The sequence below is a fragment of the Salvelinus sp. IW2-2015 genome, linkage group LG36 (genome assembly GCF_002910315.2).
Source record: "Salvelinus sp. IW2-2015 linkage group LG36, ASM291031v2, whole genome shotgun sequence".
NCBI lineage: Eukaryota > Metazoa > Chordata > Actinopteri > Salmoniformes > Salmonidae > Salvelinus > Salvelinus sp. IW2-2015.
This window is the reverse complement of record NC_036875.1, coordinates 29,719,489-29,737,356: the sequence shown is the minus strand read 5'-3', so window position 1 is coordinate 29,737,356 and position 17,868 is coordinate 29,719,489. Positions and strand designations below refer to the sequence as shown.

The 17,868-nt window shown below is 40.4% G+C and overlaps 1 protein-coding gene across 2 annotated transcripts in view; it reads right to left on the bottom strand.

The window, feature by feature from the left end:
- Nucleotides 1-4,739: 4,739 nt before the first annotated feature.
- The window catches only part of LOC111959395 (SEC14 domain and spectrin repeat-containing protein 1-B), a 30,228-nt gene continuing 17,099 nt past the window's right edge, over nt 4,740-17,868 (bottom strand). For both annotated transcript variants that reach the window (XM_023980909.2, XM_023980910.2), the window contains 3 exons: nt 17,077-17,185; nt 10,482-10,572; nt 4,740-5,044 (listed from right to left, as the gene is read on the bottom strand). In XM_023980909.2, the coding sequence (XP_023836677.1) occupies nt 4,754-5,044; nt 10,482-10,572; nt 17,077-17,185 (491 nt within the window). In that variant the 3' untranslated portion in view covers nt 4,740-4,753. The remainder of the gene's footprint in view (nt 5,045-10,481; nt 10,573-17,076; nt 17,186-17,868) is intronic.

Below are 17,868 nucleotides of genomic sequence, written 5' to 3'. Positions count from 1 at the left end.
GAACCATAGTTAGAGGAATCAACCCTGAAGGACTATATATTGTAGAGATCAACCTGAAGGAACTCTACATAGTTAGAGGAATGCAACTGATCTGCCAAAGTCGAGGACCAGTAATAGTTAGTAGGAATCACACGCATGTTCGGACACTAGGACTACATAGTTAGAGGAATAAACACTGAGAGAACCACAATAGTTAGCAGGAATCAACTGAAGGACTATATAGTTAGAGGAATCAACCTGAAGAACAACATAGTTAGAGGAATCAAACCGGGAACACATATTAGGGATCAACACTGAAGAACCACTAGTTAGAGGAATCAACACTGAAGGACTACATAGTTGAGGATCAACCCTGAGGAACCACATAGTTAGAGGAATCAACCCTGAAGGACTATATAGTTAGAGGAATCAACCCTGAAGGCCTATATAGTTAGAGGAATCAACCCTGAGGACTATATAGTTAGAGGATCAACCCTGAAGGACTACATAGTTAGAGGAATCAACCTCTAGGACTACAGAGTAGAGGAATCAACCCTGGAAGGACTACATAGTTAGAGGAATACAACCTGAAGGACTATAATAGTTAGAGGAATCGACCCTGAAGGCCTAACATAGTTAGAGGAATCAACCCTGAAGGCTACATAGTTAGAGGAATCAACCCTGAAGGCCTTACATAGTTTAGAGGAATCAACCCTGAAGACTGACATAGTTAAGAGGAATCAACCCTGAAGGCCTACATAGTTAGAGGAATCAACCCTGAAGGACTACATAGTTAGATGAATCAACCCTGGAAGGCCTACATAGTTAGAGGAATCATTCCTGAAGGACTACATAGTTAAGAGAATCAACCCTGAAGGACTAATAGTTAGAGGAATCAAAGCCCTGAAGGCCGCATCGTTTAGAGGAATCAAACTGGGAAGACACATAGTTAGAGAATCAACCCTGAGGACTATATAGTTAGAGGAATCAACCCTGGAAGGACTCATAGTTAGAGAATCAACCCTGAAGGACAATAGTAACAGGAATCAATCTGAAAGCAACTATATAGTTAGAGGAATCAACCTGAAGACCATATAGTTAGAGGAATCAACCCTGAAGGATACATAGTTAGAGGAATCAACCCTGAAGGACTAATAGTTTAGAGGAATCAACCCTGAGACTACATAGTTAGAGGAATCAACCCTGAAGGACTATATAGTTAGAGGAATCAACACTGAAGAACCACATAGTTAGAGGAATCAACCCTGAAGGACTACATAGTTAGAGAATCAACCCTAAGGACCACATAGTTAGAGGAATCAACCCTGAAGGACTACATAGTTAGAGGAATCAACCCTGAAGGCCTACATAGTTAGAGGAATCAACCCTGAAGGACTATATAGTTAGAGGAATCAACCCTGAAGGCCTACTAGTTAGAGGAATCAACCCTGAAGGACTACATAGTTAGAGGAATCAACCCTGAAGGCCCTACATAGTTAGAGGAATCCAACCCTGAGGCTACATAGTTAGAGGAATCAACCCTGAAGCCTACATAGTTAGAGGAATCAAACCTGAAGAACACTAGTTAGAGGAATCACCCTGAAGCTTATATAGTTAGAGGAATCAACCCTGAAGGCCTACATAGTTAGAGGAATCAACCCTGAAGGCCTACAGTTAGAGAATCACCCTGAAGGCCTACATAGTTAGGAGAATCACCCTGAAGGACCTACATAGTTAGAGGAATCCAACCCTGAAGGACTACATAGTTAGAGGAATCAACCTGAATGACCTACATAGTTAGAGGAATCAACACTGAAGAAACCACATAGTTAGAGGAATCAACACTGAAGAACCACATAGTTAGAGGAATCAACACTGAAGAACCACATAGTTAGAGGAATCAATCCTGAAGAACCACATAGTTAGAGGAATCAACACTGAAGAACCACATAGTTAGAGGAATCAACCCTGAAGAACCATATAGTTAGAGGAATCAACCCTGAAGAACCACATAGTTAGAGGAATCAATCCTGAAGAACCACATAGTTAGAGGAATCAATCCTGAAGGACTACATAGTTAGAGGAGTCATAATGCTAATGTTATGTCACGGTTTGCCTCGCTTTGGTCTCTTCCCGGATACACACACACAGGAACACAACACAGATGCATGCACACACATAGTCATCATCGTGCTGCAGAGAAAGCAACACATGATCAATACATGATTTTAATTCTGATTCCCCACACGCAGACTGACTGACTCCTTGATACATACTAGATGTTGAATTGAAGTCTGTGCCCAGTGGGATATGACTAACAAGGCCAGGTAACACACACACGTGGCTCGCAGACACACGTTTTCTGTTCACAAGTGCATTTATTTATATGGCGATGAGCTTCCAAAGACCAAGGAAGAAAACAGTCTGATGGTTATAGTGAAAATTGGGATGGCAGATTGGGCAACACTTTAGCCACACCTCCGAAAGAGAAGAGAAGCAGAAAGAAAATCATAAGTGAAAACAGACCCTTCCCTTCTCTGGCACAGCCCAGTATGTATCAATTACATCTGGATAGAGACATTTGTACATGAAACCACCTCTTTAATATGTGAGCTGAGCTTACACCCCCAGGGCCAGTACTTGAAAAACATCTCAGAGCAGGAGTGTTGATCTAGGATCATTTTTTCCTTTTAGATCAACACTCCTACTCTGAGACAGTTTTCAAATACAGTGGGGCAAAAAAGTATTTAGTCAGCCACCAATTGTGCAAGTTCTCCCACTTAAAAAGATGAGAGAGGCCTGTAATTTTCATCATAGGTACACTTCAACTATGACAGACAAAATGAGAAAATCTTTTCCAGAAAATCACATTGTAGGATTTTTTATGAATTTATTTGCAAATTATGGTGGAAAATAAGTATTTGGTCAATAATAAAAGTTTATCTGTGTGTCGGTCTGTGTGTCGCTCAGCTCAGAATCCTAATCGAAGTGCTTTGAAACTGAAATGTAGATCGAGAGGCATTTTGAGTGAGCTCACAATCTTAAATGGTTTACTTTGAAACTGAAAGGCAGATCAATCATTTAATTCTCAACACCTCAATAGTAAAGTTCGATGAATACAAGCACCCAATCTACCCTGTCTAGTAGGTCAACTTTAATTTCCAAGTATTTCCCCCCAATTCCCTTTCATTTCCAATGCCAATAAATTGACCACCTCAGCCATCCAACAGAGCCATCTGGTCTAGCAGGGGAGTTATATATAGTGAGGAAGAACTAGAAGGAACTGCTGGTCCAGATCAACACAGACATGTTATAGTGAGGAAGAGCTAGAAGGAACTGCTGGTCCAGATCAACACAGACATGTTATAGTGAGGAAGAGCTAGAAGGAACTGTGGTCCAGATCAACACAGACATGTTATAGTGAGAGAAGAAGCTAGAAGGAACTGCTGGTCCAGATCAACACATAACTGTTTGGAGCAAAAACAACAAGAAAGACCTCTACTGAGCAGTCTCTGGATTAGTGTTGTTCCGGGACACTCTTTCCACACACACACTTACATATATAAACACTCACAAAGACTAAGGCACGCACACACGGTCCACCACACAATCACAGACGCGCACGCACACGCACGCACGCACGCACGCACGCACGGCACGCACGCACACGCACCAACACACACACACACACACACACACACACACACACACACACACACACCACACACACACACACACACACCCACACACACACGCGCACACACACGCGCACACACACACACACACACTGTGCTGACATGCGGAAGACAGTAATGTCATACTGCAGCCTGCATCTGCTCTTGATATACATTACTGTTGCCAAGCAACATGATGACAGTGTTAGTCAATGCTGAAGGAGACCATACTGTAGACAGAAAGTCAGACTAACTACTACTACCAGGTATTCCTGCTTCATACTTCCATTACTATCAGACAAACTAGCATGTATCCATACGCCATACTTCCATTACTATCAGACAAACTAGCATGTATCCATACGCCATACTTCCATTACTATCACTCTGTTGTGAAGGGGCTTCTAGCACTAAAATATAAACAAGGAATACTAGCTACATCTCTCCCATCTTAGAGAACAAAGATAGAAACTTGAGGAGTGTGTGTGTCCCACCCCTCTACTAATTTAAATCCTTCAGGGGGTATAGGAAGAGATGACAGAAGCCATATGGGAGGTTGAAATGGAACACGATGCATGAATATTTAATAAGTCATATTAATCTAGCTCTGAGACAATGGTGACTTACTGCAATAAAGTTCTACCTTCTAAATCACCACACAGTGCACTTTTAAAAAAAGTATAATGCTGCCATGCTGTCTACCACAACAGACCTTGGTCATCTATCTATCAGCCGCAATTGACAGAGAGCTTAATTTGCCTAGTGGTCTATAGCATATGGTCAGCAATTCCTCTGGGGTATGTTGGTGATTGATAGGATATATTTGAGGGCTGTTGTAGAGCACACAAGCGCAAAAAATCATCAGAAAATCACTAGCCATTGCAATAACAACAATCAAATGTGTTGGCTATATAGCACAAACAGATCTGGGCCCAAGATAAAGAACAGCATTGCTGAAGGGGTTCACAAAACAAGGCCAAATATAATACTGACTGAAGCAAAATAAAAAGCATCATCTCTCTATCTCTTTCAATTTGTATGCCGCCCAACCACCAACATAAAAATCATTGGTTTGTGAAGGAAAGTAAATTCAATTCTGGTCATAATCTGTCCCTCTGGGAGTTGAAGGCGGATAGGATTCTGCTGCTCAGAGATACAACATTATTAGGAGAGAGTGAGGGGGGAGAAAGAGAGGGAGAGATGTGGAGAGAGAGAGAGGAGCAAGAAGAGGGGTAGAGAGAGAGAAGGAGAAAGTGAGATAGAGACAAGACACTCACCTCAAAGCCTAGTCTGTCCTTCTCCTTCCAGAAGCAGAAATGAGTGACCTTCTTGTCCCAGAATTCATCAGGCTTCACCACACACACCAGGGACACCTCTGCTGGAATGACATTCTACAGAAAATGGGATGATATCGAAATTAAATAGTATTTCTTTAGCAAAATGTTATAGGCTTTGGGTGGTTTATTGGACACAGAAATAAACAGATAGGTTTATGTTATGTTAACATACAGTTACTGATGGTTTATAAGATGTTTGTAAGCAGACTTTCAAATTGAATGACACTGGTACACTCTTTATCAAAAAAAAAGGTGCTATCTAGAACATAAAGCGGTTATTCGGCTGTCCCCAAAGGAGAACCCTTTGAAGAACCATTTTACCCATGTAAAAACCCTTTCCACAGAGGGTTCTACATGGAACCCAAAAGAGTTCTTTCTACCTGGAACCAAAAAGGGTTCTCCTATGGGGGCAGCCGAAGAACCCTTTGGAACCCTTTTTTCTAAGAGTGTAAAAATATATATAATATATATAACCCTGTAGTGCATCACAGTTTTCATGAAATCCTGCAGGAATTTCCCCAGACAGTGGCAGGCAGATTAGTGTGTCAGACAGAATGTATATTTCATACTGTCATCATATCTATTCTGGTCCTGTTTCTGCAGAGGTCTATAGATAGCAGGGGACTGTATAGCCAATCTGCAGTGACAAAACCAGGTCAGGGCAGACAGGGCAGAATGCAGACTGGGTTCAAATAGTATTTGAAATCTTTAAAATACCTTGAGCGTTTGCTCTCGCCTGCCTAGCCTGCCAGTTTTGAGACTCTACTATTGGTTCATTAAGCAAAGGAAGCTCAACCAGGCACAGCTAAAATATTTGAAATAATTTCAAATAGTATTTGAACCCAGGTCCAGGGCAGGCAGACTGCAGACTACAGCAGAGACAAACAGAGCTCAGTCTGTCTGCTGACATAGGCCACACTGCAAAGTGGGTGGAGGTCAGAGCCTGGGTCATGTTCATTAGGCATCAAATGGACAACACTGACTGAAACAGCAGGGACAAGCTGGACTTGTCCAATACGAAATGCACATTTTTAGTTGTCAAATGTTTGGCTACAGTTTGCACTAATGAGCCCAAACCAGAGCCTGAACTTCAGGGGAAAACATTGTTTAAAGGCATAATTAGGCAGATGGAGAAATTACACAGCCCAGTCAGGAGATTGATTAGACTACTCTTCTTCAAACGTAATCAGCTTAGATTCCCTTTTGTCTTAATTACTTTTCACTTGACTGCTGGGGATGGATTTGATCTGAGATGTCTATTTCTTTTATTATTTGATTTGATTTGTCAGGGACCATGCATAATGCATATTGCACCATATTTAACTACATAGCTCATCACTGTAATGTTTTATGACACAGACAGAATGCAACATCTGGGTTGGGACCACAATTTGATTTCTCCTCCAAGGCTCTTTGTCACGTTCTGATTGGCAGAGAGCTGTTAATGTGGTGGAGGTAGGCCGAGATGGTTCCCCTGTGGCAACTTCATGTCCACGTCTGTCTGCTTCTCACTCAGACATCTGCTCCTCTATTGTATACTGTGCTAATTAATCATTAGCCTTTTACTGCAATGGGATAAATCAGGGTCACACAGAGTGCTTCTTGGTAGTCTTAAACAAATCTACTTTGAAACAAAACTATACACCTCACACACATGGTTATGGACTTAAAAAAAGAAGAGACCTGTACCATGTCAGATATAGAGTTGACATTTATTCAATTTTGAGTTTGAATTCCAATATTATACTTCATATACATCACAGAAGACTGAAATATAACAAAACTGCTTGACATAGAAACACCGGGTTTTCTGCATTTAAAAACATATATGTTTATGAATTATGAAATTATGAAAAATATTAATAACATTCCACCCATGGGGCCACTAGGTCATTTGACTGCAGGAAATGGCTACATCGTTACAATCATGAATATTCACAGGGATAATTAAATATAAGGAGTCATGGGTTTTAAAGGGTTAAATCTACTGAACATTGTTAAATAGGCCATTGGGAACAGAACACATCATCATGTGAAAGTATTTTTATATCCTCACTTTAGAGCTGGGCGTTATATCGAATTAATTTGAATTAATGTCTTAGCGTGATGTTCCAAATGCCTGTATCATTTTTTTGTGCCATTTGTCTTTTTGGCCTCGTCTCCTTCACTCCATCTGTGCTGTGTGCACCTTCCCACTCACACACAGACACCAAGCCCCTCCCCCTGCCACTCAGAACAACCACGATGAAAGATTAGAGCTCTGCTACCCGACCCGAGCCCGACATTATACAATGGGTTGGGAAGGGTAGGGGCTGTTTTTCATCAATAACTAAAGTACGGGCAGGGGTCGAGTATCACTACATTGATCAGAAACCTTTTGAAGCTGAGCCATTTTCTCGTGCTCTGCTGCACAGTACAGTCATATCTGACTAAGATCATAACATGATGCCAGAAGTGCTTCAACCTCGTCAAATATAAAACAGGAGAGATTATTTCACAGAAAATAATAATGTTTCTTGAGTTAAGTGCGGCAAAAAGTAGCTAACAGCTCACTGCTCTCTCATGTCTCGTCCTTGAGCAGAGCAGCCTAAGCCGAGCCGTTGCTATAGATACTCAGACTCAGAGCGCCATGACCTGCCTGCTCACAGACAGAAAGTGACAGAAAGAGAGGAGCAGCTAATGGATTTACTAATAGAGGAGGTTATTTCGGGTTTCGGGCCGGGCCAGGCTTTAAATGTATTAGATGCAATCGGACCTGGGTAGGGTAGGGCCTGAATGTCGCAGGCCTGGGTAGGACTCGGGCTTAAAATTCACGCCAGTGCAGGGCTCTACTAAAAGATCACTTCTTCCTCTCTGACCATAAGCAGTTTCAACTCGATATTTGCATTTGAGGTTTGGTCCAACAGAATCGGTCATATGGACACCGGAACACATTGAGATATTTTACTGTAATAGACAAGAACTTAACTTTTTTAACGATACCCTTTTTATGTCTCAACTCCCCAAATGTAAAACAGAGCAGACCATACTAAAACAGGAGTATCAATGAACATGATTTTGGGAAATGTATGCTTAGTTTCTGCTAACAGCATTTCCGGTACCAGTTTCCGGTAACATGATGTATGCTAGCAGCATTTTAGCCACAGACTGTTATGTGCTAGCAGCTGTCTAGTCCGTGTTTTAAAAATGTGCAATGAGGATAAAAAGTCACATTTATATAAGGAATTGGCAACGCGTTCTAATTCTGAGAAATAAGCATCTTCTTATCCAGGTAGCCCACTTGATTTTCACATCTAAACAAAGTGAACAGGCTATGTTGTTTAAACAGTTGGAGACAGACAGGAGGATGTATTCATAACAGTTCAACTGTTCTACCTTATTAGCAAGCAAATACATCCAAGGTGGCTAGACTTGAAATATACAGATTAGCTGGCTACTCACTAGCACGTGGGCTTGTGCTCGAAATATTGTTTATGAGACCTGTGTTAAATTTCTATAATGCCTGCTACCCAGTAGCGGTTCTAGCTTGTATGGCTCCCTGGGCGAACTCCCCCTTCAACGCACCCCAAAAGACTCAATATACCACAAAATATACAGAATATCAGCATAATATAGACGTATTTTAAGTAGCTACATACCTTTATCTTTTGCGCATTTCTCCTCTTCTTCTTTCACATTTTTCCTAAACTGATTACTTAAGACCTTTTCTTATCCATTTGTGTTGATTTGGCACTGGAGCATCAATACATTACCCATCCCCCAACACTGTCAACCAAGAGTCAAGACTACATTACCCATCCCCCAACACTGTCAACCAAGACTCAAGACTAAACCAATTCACCTTGGTGGTGTGCAGACTGGTTTTATATTATTCTTAACAATTTCGCACAAACCAGAAAAAAATGCAACAGTATGTCTGTGAAACTATATATTCACAGTATTATGAATGAATTGTGGTTTATTTGGTAGCATTTCACAGTGTGACTGTTTTTAGTACTGTACAAAGTTAGAGGAGCTGTCACGCCCTGACCGTAGAGAGCTTTTTATGTCTCTATTTTGGTTTGGTCAGGGTGTGATTTGGGTGGGTATTCTATGTTCATTTTCTATGTTTTGTATTTCTTTGTGTTTGGCCGGGTGTGGTTGTCAATCAGAGGCAGCTGTCTATCGTTGTCTCTGATTGAGAACCATACTTAGGTAGTTTTTTCCCACAGTTTTTTTGTAGGTAGTTATTTTCTGTTTAGTGTTTTGCACCTTAGAGGACTGTTTCGGTTTCGGTTATTCTCTTTGTTATTTTGTTACAGTGTTCAGATTTCAATAAATATCATGAACACTTACCACGCTGCGCTTTGTTCCGATTCTTCCTCATCCGACGACGAAAACCGTTACAGGAGCGCTAATTGATAGATTCCCCCGCTCCCCCTACCTCGGGCTTCCAGTGGGAAGACCTGAGGTCAACCTACCCCCGCCCCCTCCCCATCTCGTACTTCTGAGTGGGAGACCTTCCCAGGCAGTAGCTCACAAACTAGAATCAGTGCGCCCACTCCGACAAGGTTAATTGTCCCACACGGTGACATGATATCATTAATGTGACGTGCATATAAGCGATAGAAAACCGATTGCGCAAATGTACCCATTCCAAAAATGTTTGTACGGGCGCCCCGTGCTGCCCTGGGTGGCTGCCTAAATTCACTACTACTGCTACCAGAAGGTCATTATTAGTGGATGTGCATGGTTCTGGTTAAATTTGTTAAAAATAAATAATGTTCATAGACAGATGTGAAAGCCAGATTAGTGATTATTGCAAAAAAAAGCAGGTTAAACTATTCTGATAAAATAATTAAACGATTAGTGGTAGTGGAAGGCTTATATTTAGCCTAGATATAATTTTACAAGCCCTGAATTCATTAGATTATTCCTGAGTGTTTGAAATGCAGTATATTTATCTTTAATTGTGCAACAAAGCTTATTTAGAGAGAGCATTTGTTTTAAATCTATATATATCGTGAATCGTGAATCGATTTTTAGGCCATATCGACCAACCTTACCACACACTCCCCTACAGACAGTATTTTTTGTACAACAAAGCATGGCATTGGAATCATCTTCCTATCTAGCCTGGGTGTGTGTGTGATCAAGAATCTGTTATAGCAGACGGCTATAATCTCCTGACTGTTTCTATGCAGAATAGAACACAGACAGTAGCGACTGACTGACTGCAATAAACTCCATGTCTTTGCCCTATATGAGTCATCATTCTGTCAAATTGTAGATGATTTTATTAGTATTCACTCTATATGACTGTAATGTATTCCACTATACATTCCAAAGGCAGTAGTTAGACAGGCGTTCTTCTATTTGATACACAGAAATATGGACTTCTCATCTCGCTGCAGTGTGGGGGTAAACTGTGGTTTAATCCTTAAAGGAACACATCTGCGCTGATTATCAGTTCCTACCTGCAACATGAACCCTTTCTTCTATCAGTTCCTACCTGCAACATGAGCACCACCGTCTTCACTATGTTCCACTGAGACTTCCGTCCATCCACGATGACTGTGAAGCCTCTTGCTTTACACTTGTCACTGAAGAGAGGAGAGAAGATAGAAAAAAAACATGGTGATTACGTCTACCTGTAATAATGTGTGCTCTTGCTCCATGAATCTGACACCAAGGATCCCAATCTGGCTCTTAAATAAGACAGTATCATATATGCAGATGAAGCAAGCATGCCTACAGCAATTGAACCCAGAACCTTGGTGCCACGCTCTTAACAACTGAGGACCATAAAGCCAAGGTAAATACTGAACAGAAAGTGTGTGATCATCATGCAGGAGACATAAGCTTACATTGCATGATCCTTCTTAGCATATTATTTTGGTCATCTCTCCTACAGACTAATGTAGCAGAACTAGTTCAATCCAAATCGAACGCTGAGAGGCCAATGAGTATACAATATTTTTGCTACACAAGTGCTTTTTCAAAGGCAATGGAGCCACCTATCAGCCACCTATCCTTAACTCAATGTACAGTATACTGAACAAAAAAATAAATGCAACATGCAACAATTTCAAAGATTTTACTGAGTTACAGTTCATATGAGGAAATCAGTCAATTGAAATAAATAAATTAGGCCCTAATCTATGGATTTCACATAACTGGGAATACAGATATGTATCTGTGGGTCACAAATACCTTTAAAAAATGGGCCTAACAATGGGCCTCAGGATCTCGTCACGTTATTTTTGTGAATTCAAATTGCTATCGATAAAATGCAAATGTGTTCGTTGTCAGTAGCTTATGCCTGCGAATACCATCAAATCAAATCAAATTTGTTTATATAGCCCTTCATACATCAGCTAATATCTCGAAGTGCTGTACAGAAACTCAGCCTAAAACCCAAAAGAGCAAGCAATGCAGGTGTAGAAGCACGGTGGCTAGTAAAAACTCCCTAGAAAGGCCAAAACCTAGGAAGAAACCTAGAGAGGAACCAGGCTATGAGGGGTGGCCAGTCCTCTTCTGGCTGTGCCGGGTGGAGATTATAACAGAACATGGCCAAGATGTTCAAATGTTCATAAATGACCAGCTTTATCAAATAATAATAATCACAGTAGTTATCGAGGGTGTAGCAAGTCAGCACCTCAGGAGTAAATGTCAGTTGGATTTTCATAGCCGATCATTAAGAGTATCTCTACCGCTCCTGCGGTCTCTAGAGAGTTGAAAACAGCAGGTCTGGGACAGGTAGCACGACCGGTGAACAGGTCAGGGTTCCATAGCCGCAGGCAGAACAGTTGAAACTGGATAAGCAGCAAGGCCAGGTGGACTGGGACCGTCCCCATGGGACACTCTGTTCACAACGTAGACATCAGAAAACCGCTAGCCAACACGACGCCATCCACGTGGTCTGCGGTTTTGGGGTTGGTTGAACCTACTGCCAAATTCTCTGAAACGACTTTGGAGGTGATTTATTGAAGAGAAATTAACATTAAATTATCTTGTGGATATTCCTGCAGTCAGCATGCCAATTGCATGCTCCCCCAAAACTTGAGACATCTGTGACATTGTGTTGTGTGACAAAACTGCACATTTTAGAGTGGCCTTTTATTTTCCTCAGCATGATCGTGCTGTTTAATCAGCTTCTTGATATGCCAAACCTGTCAGGTGGATGGATAATCTTGGCAAAGGAAAATGCTCACTAACAGGGATGTAAACAAATTAGAGCACAACATTTGAGAGAAACAAGCTTTTTGTGCATATGGAACATTTCTGGGATCTTTTATTTCAGCTCATAAAACATGGGACCACCACTTTATACAGTGGTGTAAAGTACTTAAGTAAAAATACTTGAAAGTAAAATACTTGAAAGTTTTTAGGGGGATATGTACTTTACTTTACTATTTACACTACCGTTCAAAAGTTTGGGGTTACTTAGACATTTCCTTGTTTTTGAAAGAAAGCACATTTTTGTCAATTAAAATAACATCAAATTGATCAGAAATACAGTGTAGACATGGCTAATGTTGTAAATGACTATTGTAGATGGAAACGGCAGATTTTTTATGGAATATCCACATAGGCGTACAGAGGCCCATTATCAGAAACCATCACTCCTGTGTTCCATGGCACGTTGTGTTAGCTAATCCAAGTTTATCATTCTAAAAGGCTAAATGATCATTAGAAATCATTTTGCAATTATGTTAGCACAGCTGAAAACTGTTGTGCTAATTAAAGAAGCAATAACACTGGCCTTCTTTGGACTAGTTGAGTATCTGGAGCATCAGCATTTGTGGTTTCGATTACAGGCTCAAAGTGGCCAGAAACAAATAACTTTCTTCTGAAACTCGTCAAGTCTATTCTTGTTCTGAGAAATGAAGGCTATTCCAAGAAACTGAAGATCTCGTACAATGCTGTGTACTACTCCCTTCACAGAACAACTTCATCAAATAGTACCCGCAAAACACCAGTCTCAACATCAACAGTGAAGAGGTGACTCCGGGATGCTGGCCTAGGCAGAGTTGAAAAGAAAAAGCCATATCTCAGACATGCCAATAAAAAGAAAAGATTAAGATGGGCAAAAGAACACAGACACTGGACAGAGGACCTCTGCCTAGAAGGCCAGCATTCCGGAGTCACCTCTTCACTGTTGACGTTCAGACTGGTGTTTTGCAGATACTATTTAATACAAATGTAATACAAAAAATGTCAAACCTACATGGAAATTGCATAGGAGGAACTACCATGTGGGTACAAAATGTAAAATTACATAGAGTAATTTAAAAATATTTTGATGGAGAAGAAATGACTCCTTGTAAATTATAAGAAAGGAAGATGTTCTTAACCAAATACTTTTGTTTTGTGTGTTTGTTTTTTGTTTCCTGAGTGTGTGTGTATTGACAAGAGATTTATATTATGGACAGAAGATGGACCCTAATTTTGGTAATAAGTGTTGTGAACAACAGTGATATTTGAAGCGTGACACTGGTATAAGACATTAGGTCTCCCGTATCCTTCAGTAGTAAATTGGCAGACGCCTCAGTATTAGTTCTAATACAGGGTATCAGGTGCCGTGACCAATTAAAAAGGTACAAATACCATAACTATTCTCCGTGGATGTGGGTATCACTACCTTGAATTTTTTTTTAAATGGACATATATTAGAGCCGTGAGTGAGGAAATCTAAACACTCTCGACACCGTTGAGAGAGGCGCAAAAATAACCACCATTGAAATGTCATCTGTTGTTTCTGACACTCCTGTAAAAGTAGGAATAGAAGAGGTAAACTATAACAAAGCCATAAAGGCACTAAAAGAAGCGCAAGAGCATTCTACCAATTTGGCTTGAATATGAAAAAAATCAAATCATGGATAAAATTGGGCAGCATTTCCCTGCCGACGGAAAAATGCTAATCTAATAAATAATTCAGTGATGCTATTGTGAGTTGGCACCATGACATATTAGAAAAATCAAAAGCTCAATACACCAGCGTTTATTATGTTAGCATTCTATAAACAAAAAAGCGAAACCGATAAAACCAAAAATATTAGATGTACTAAGCATAATTTCACTAACCGTACCGTTAGTTAAGTAAATTGAGTATTTAGTATACTTATTGGTCATAGTAGTATGCCAAATGTTCCCGGATGTCATACTACATTCGGCAAAATACGAAGTATACAAGCAGTGGACACTATTTCCGTGCTTTTAGGACCCATAATACAATTCTTCTGAAAATGAGCGTGGCTTCACAATGGCAGATAATATGCATCAGAAGTCCGACAAGAGTGGATACAAATTCATTGCTTTAACTAAATATGACAAAAGTAAAGAAAATGTTCAGCAATGTTATAAAGTAATGACTTTTCAAATAAGTTACGTTACACGTTATGTTGGCTGACAATTTGTTAGTTACTCTATCCTTATGAACCGCATAGCATATCATTACAGCAGTATGTACCGGTAATATATATTTGCTAGTTACCTAACGTTAGTTGGCTACTAATACATCAAACTTGTCAGTATATTAACTATATGCTATCCAACTACCCAACGTTTATTGACTTGATTATTCACGTCATTCTTAGCTTAGCTAAATGGTATAGTCGTTGTGCGTTCTCAATGGACATTGTTAATGTGGATGGTTCGTAAATTCGCTCTGGCTATCTGCTCCAACGAAAAGAGAAAGAAAACCTTTAAAGGGGTTGAATGACCTCTATTCTGACTTCCTGGTGAGGCCTAATCACCCTCACTAGAAAGACAGAAGACATTGGGTGAGATTTAAATGGGCTATGTAAACGCTAATAATTAGGAAGAAGTTTATAATTTAACAATAGTCCTATGTGTGATTTGGAATACGGAAAGGAGAGCGAGAGCGCTGCCCTGAGGGACACCTGTCTCTAGTCTATTTTACCATTACCTTATGGGATACAATTATTTCCTTATGGAGTTATAAAGAGTTGTAATTATAATTTGATTTGTTATTCTAATTTGTTTATTTTTTATTGAACAGGCAGTGTTGTTTTTTTTAAATTACCAGTCCCCTGGGGCTGCTTGTTTCTTCACATGTCTGCCTATAAAACGAAGAAACTTTTTTCCCACCTCCAGTTTATATGAAGAAGTGTATTGCATTTGTTGTATTGTTTGTTTGTTTTTGTCTTTGTTTGTTTTGATACAAATTTCACCAGATTGCGTCTACTGTACGGTTGGGATTTCTTCCTAAGGGCTAACTCTGCGGGGAGGTCACCAGTATGATAAGGGAGTATAAGCATATTTGCAATAAATCAATTGCAATAAATCAATTGGTTGATTTATGGCTTAGTTATCTTTTCTGCAATAATGCTTATTATAACTTATGTTAAAACTTCTTCGGGCTAGGCCCCTTTTTTCTCAATTTCCACCTGACTGACGTGCCCAAAGTAAACAGCCTGTTGCTCAGGCCCTGAAGCCAGGATGTGCATATAATTGGTACCATTGGAAAGAAAACACTTTGAAGTTTGTGGAAATGTTAAAATAATGTAGGAGAATATAACACAATATATATGGTAGGAGGAAATCCAAAGAAAAACCAACACACTTCCAGGCTGTGTAAGGGCTATTTTACCAAGAAGGAGAGTGATGAAGTACTGCATCAAATGACTTGGCCTCCACAATCCCATGACCACAACCAAATTGAGGTGGTTTGTGATGAGTCGGAACGCAGAGTGAAGGAAAAGAAGCCAACAAGTGCTCAGCATATGTGGGAACTCCTTCAAGGCTGTTGGAAAAAGCATTCCAGCTGAAGCTGGTTGAGAGAATGTCAAGAGTGTGCAAAGCTGTCATATAAAATAAAATATATTTTGATTTGTTTAACAATTTTTTGGTTACTACATGATTCCATATGTGTTATTTCATAGTTCTACAATGTCGAAAATAGTAAAAATAAAGAAAAACCTTTTGACCGCTAGTGTATGCTAGTTTTTTTTTGTGGCTTATGCAGGCTTGTTGTCTTGTGTGACTTAGTTATACGTCTGGGCATACAGATAAGAGCCAGGTGCGACTGCAGTATGCAACATCCCGTTTGTACTAGCTGCAGGAACTCCTCTGTGGAATCTTGCAGGAAGGAACACACGATGTTGGCAATGTCAGTTAGCTTAATCTACACAGACAAGCTAAACGCCTTTTATACACTCTGTTCCCCACCCCTGTTTGCACACATCTGCTAACTGCCACATAGACAAAGAGGTTGGACTTTTCTTTAACAGCTGAGAGCCAACTCTGTTCGTTGGTCCTTCACTATGCACTGTTGAAGTGCATAGTTAACTGCTACATTTTTGCAAATGTTATAAGTTGTTGTTTGAAGATTCTGCAGTCTCTCTTCCCTTTGAACAGATAAAGTACCCTATACCCCTCATTCCTTTCCTGGATTAAGATGTTGTACTTATCCACAGTGGCTTTTGTTCGCACCAACAATGTTACCTCCAGCTACTTCCCTCTCCACACGGGGGCCAGCAGGGTTGCTCTTTATTCCATTTCCTATTTGATATGGCTATTGAGCCTCTTGCTATCGCCCTGCGGGCGGAGGAGAGGATTAAGGGAATAATAAGGAGCGACATAACTCACAAGGTGTCCTTATATACAGACAATCTTCTTTTATACATCTCTAATCAGTGTAGATGAAGGAGAGGCGACAGGTTCATTTTTAAGCCTTGAGCCAATTGAGACATGGATTGTGTATGTGTGCCATTCAGAGGGTGAATGGGCAAGACAAAATATTTAAGCGTTAGGTGCCAGGCACACCGGTTTGCGTGTGTCAAGAACTGCAACGCTGATGGGATTTTCACGCTCAGCAGTTTCACGTGTGTATCAAGAATGGTCCACCACCCAAAGGACATCCAGCCAACTTGACACAACTGTGGGACGCATTGGAGTCAACATGGGCCAGCATCCCTGTGAAACGTTTTCAACACGACTAATTGAGGCTGTTCTGAGGACAAAAAGGGGGTGCAACTCAATATTAGGAAGGTGTTCCTAATATTTTGTTCTCTCAGTGTATGTGTCTAGATGTATATAAGTCAATGGTGATAATACAGGGTGTGCCAGTAATGGGATCTTACCTGGGGATGCCAAGGAGGTAATCCAACGTGGAGCTGAGCTCCTCCATACTGGTCTGGTCTGTACATAGTGGAATGGTGAGGATCAGCCCACTGCGTCTGTCCTTGCCTCCTGTGAATGTGAAACAACCAGAAAATAAACTCTTAGTCACCACATGCAGAAATAAAATTGATATAAATAATTATATTTCTCATTGAAATAAAATCTATTATGCAAGAGAGACCTGGTGTATCTACCGTAGTGGACGTACCCATTAGTGTACCAGTCAAATTGCCATGGTCAGAGGTTCCAAGGCCGTTCTAATCCTAATTCTAAGGTATCTCCACGGATTAATTGTAGAGAATGCACACAAAAAATTGCGTGTAAAATAACAGTCATATAACGGCAGGTTTGGAGAAGGTCAGGCAGAACCAATTATTCAAAGTATGGTCTGCCAAGAATCAACTATTAAAGGAGGAGTAGCGTCTTGTAAACGCCAAGGACAGCTGCAATGATGGTGGGAGCTCTGCCTCTGGGTGTATCCCAAATGGTGCCTTATTTGTGCACTACTTTTGACTCCGATCCAAAAATGTTGAGGACCTCTTGGCCGCAGAGACAAAAGTTTGTTGTTTCCAGCAATTCTAGATATTTTGCAGTGGCTTATGCCGTGTTCTTATGCTTCTAAGTGACTCAAACATTATAACAAAATCTATGGGCACCACATGCCATGACATTTTGGGGAAAAGCAATTCTCCCTGACTCTATTTTTCATTTTGGAGATTGTTAGTTCTCAAAGATGATCTTATTTAAAAAAA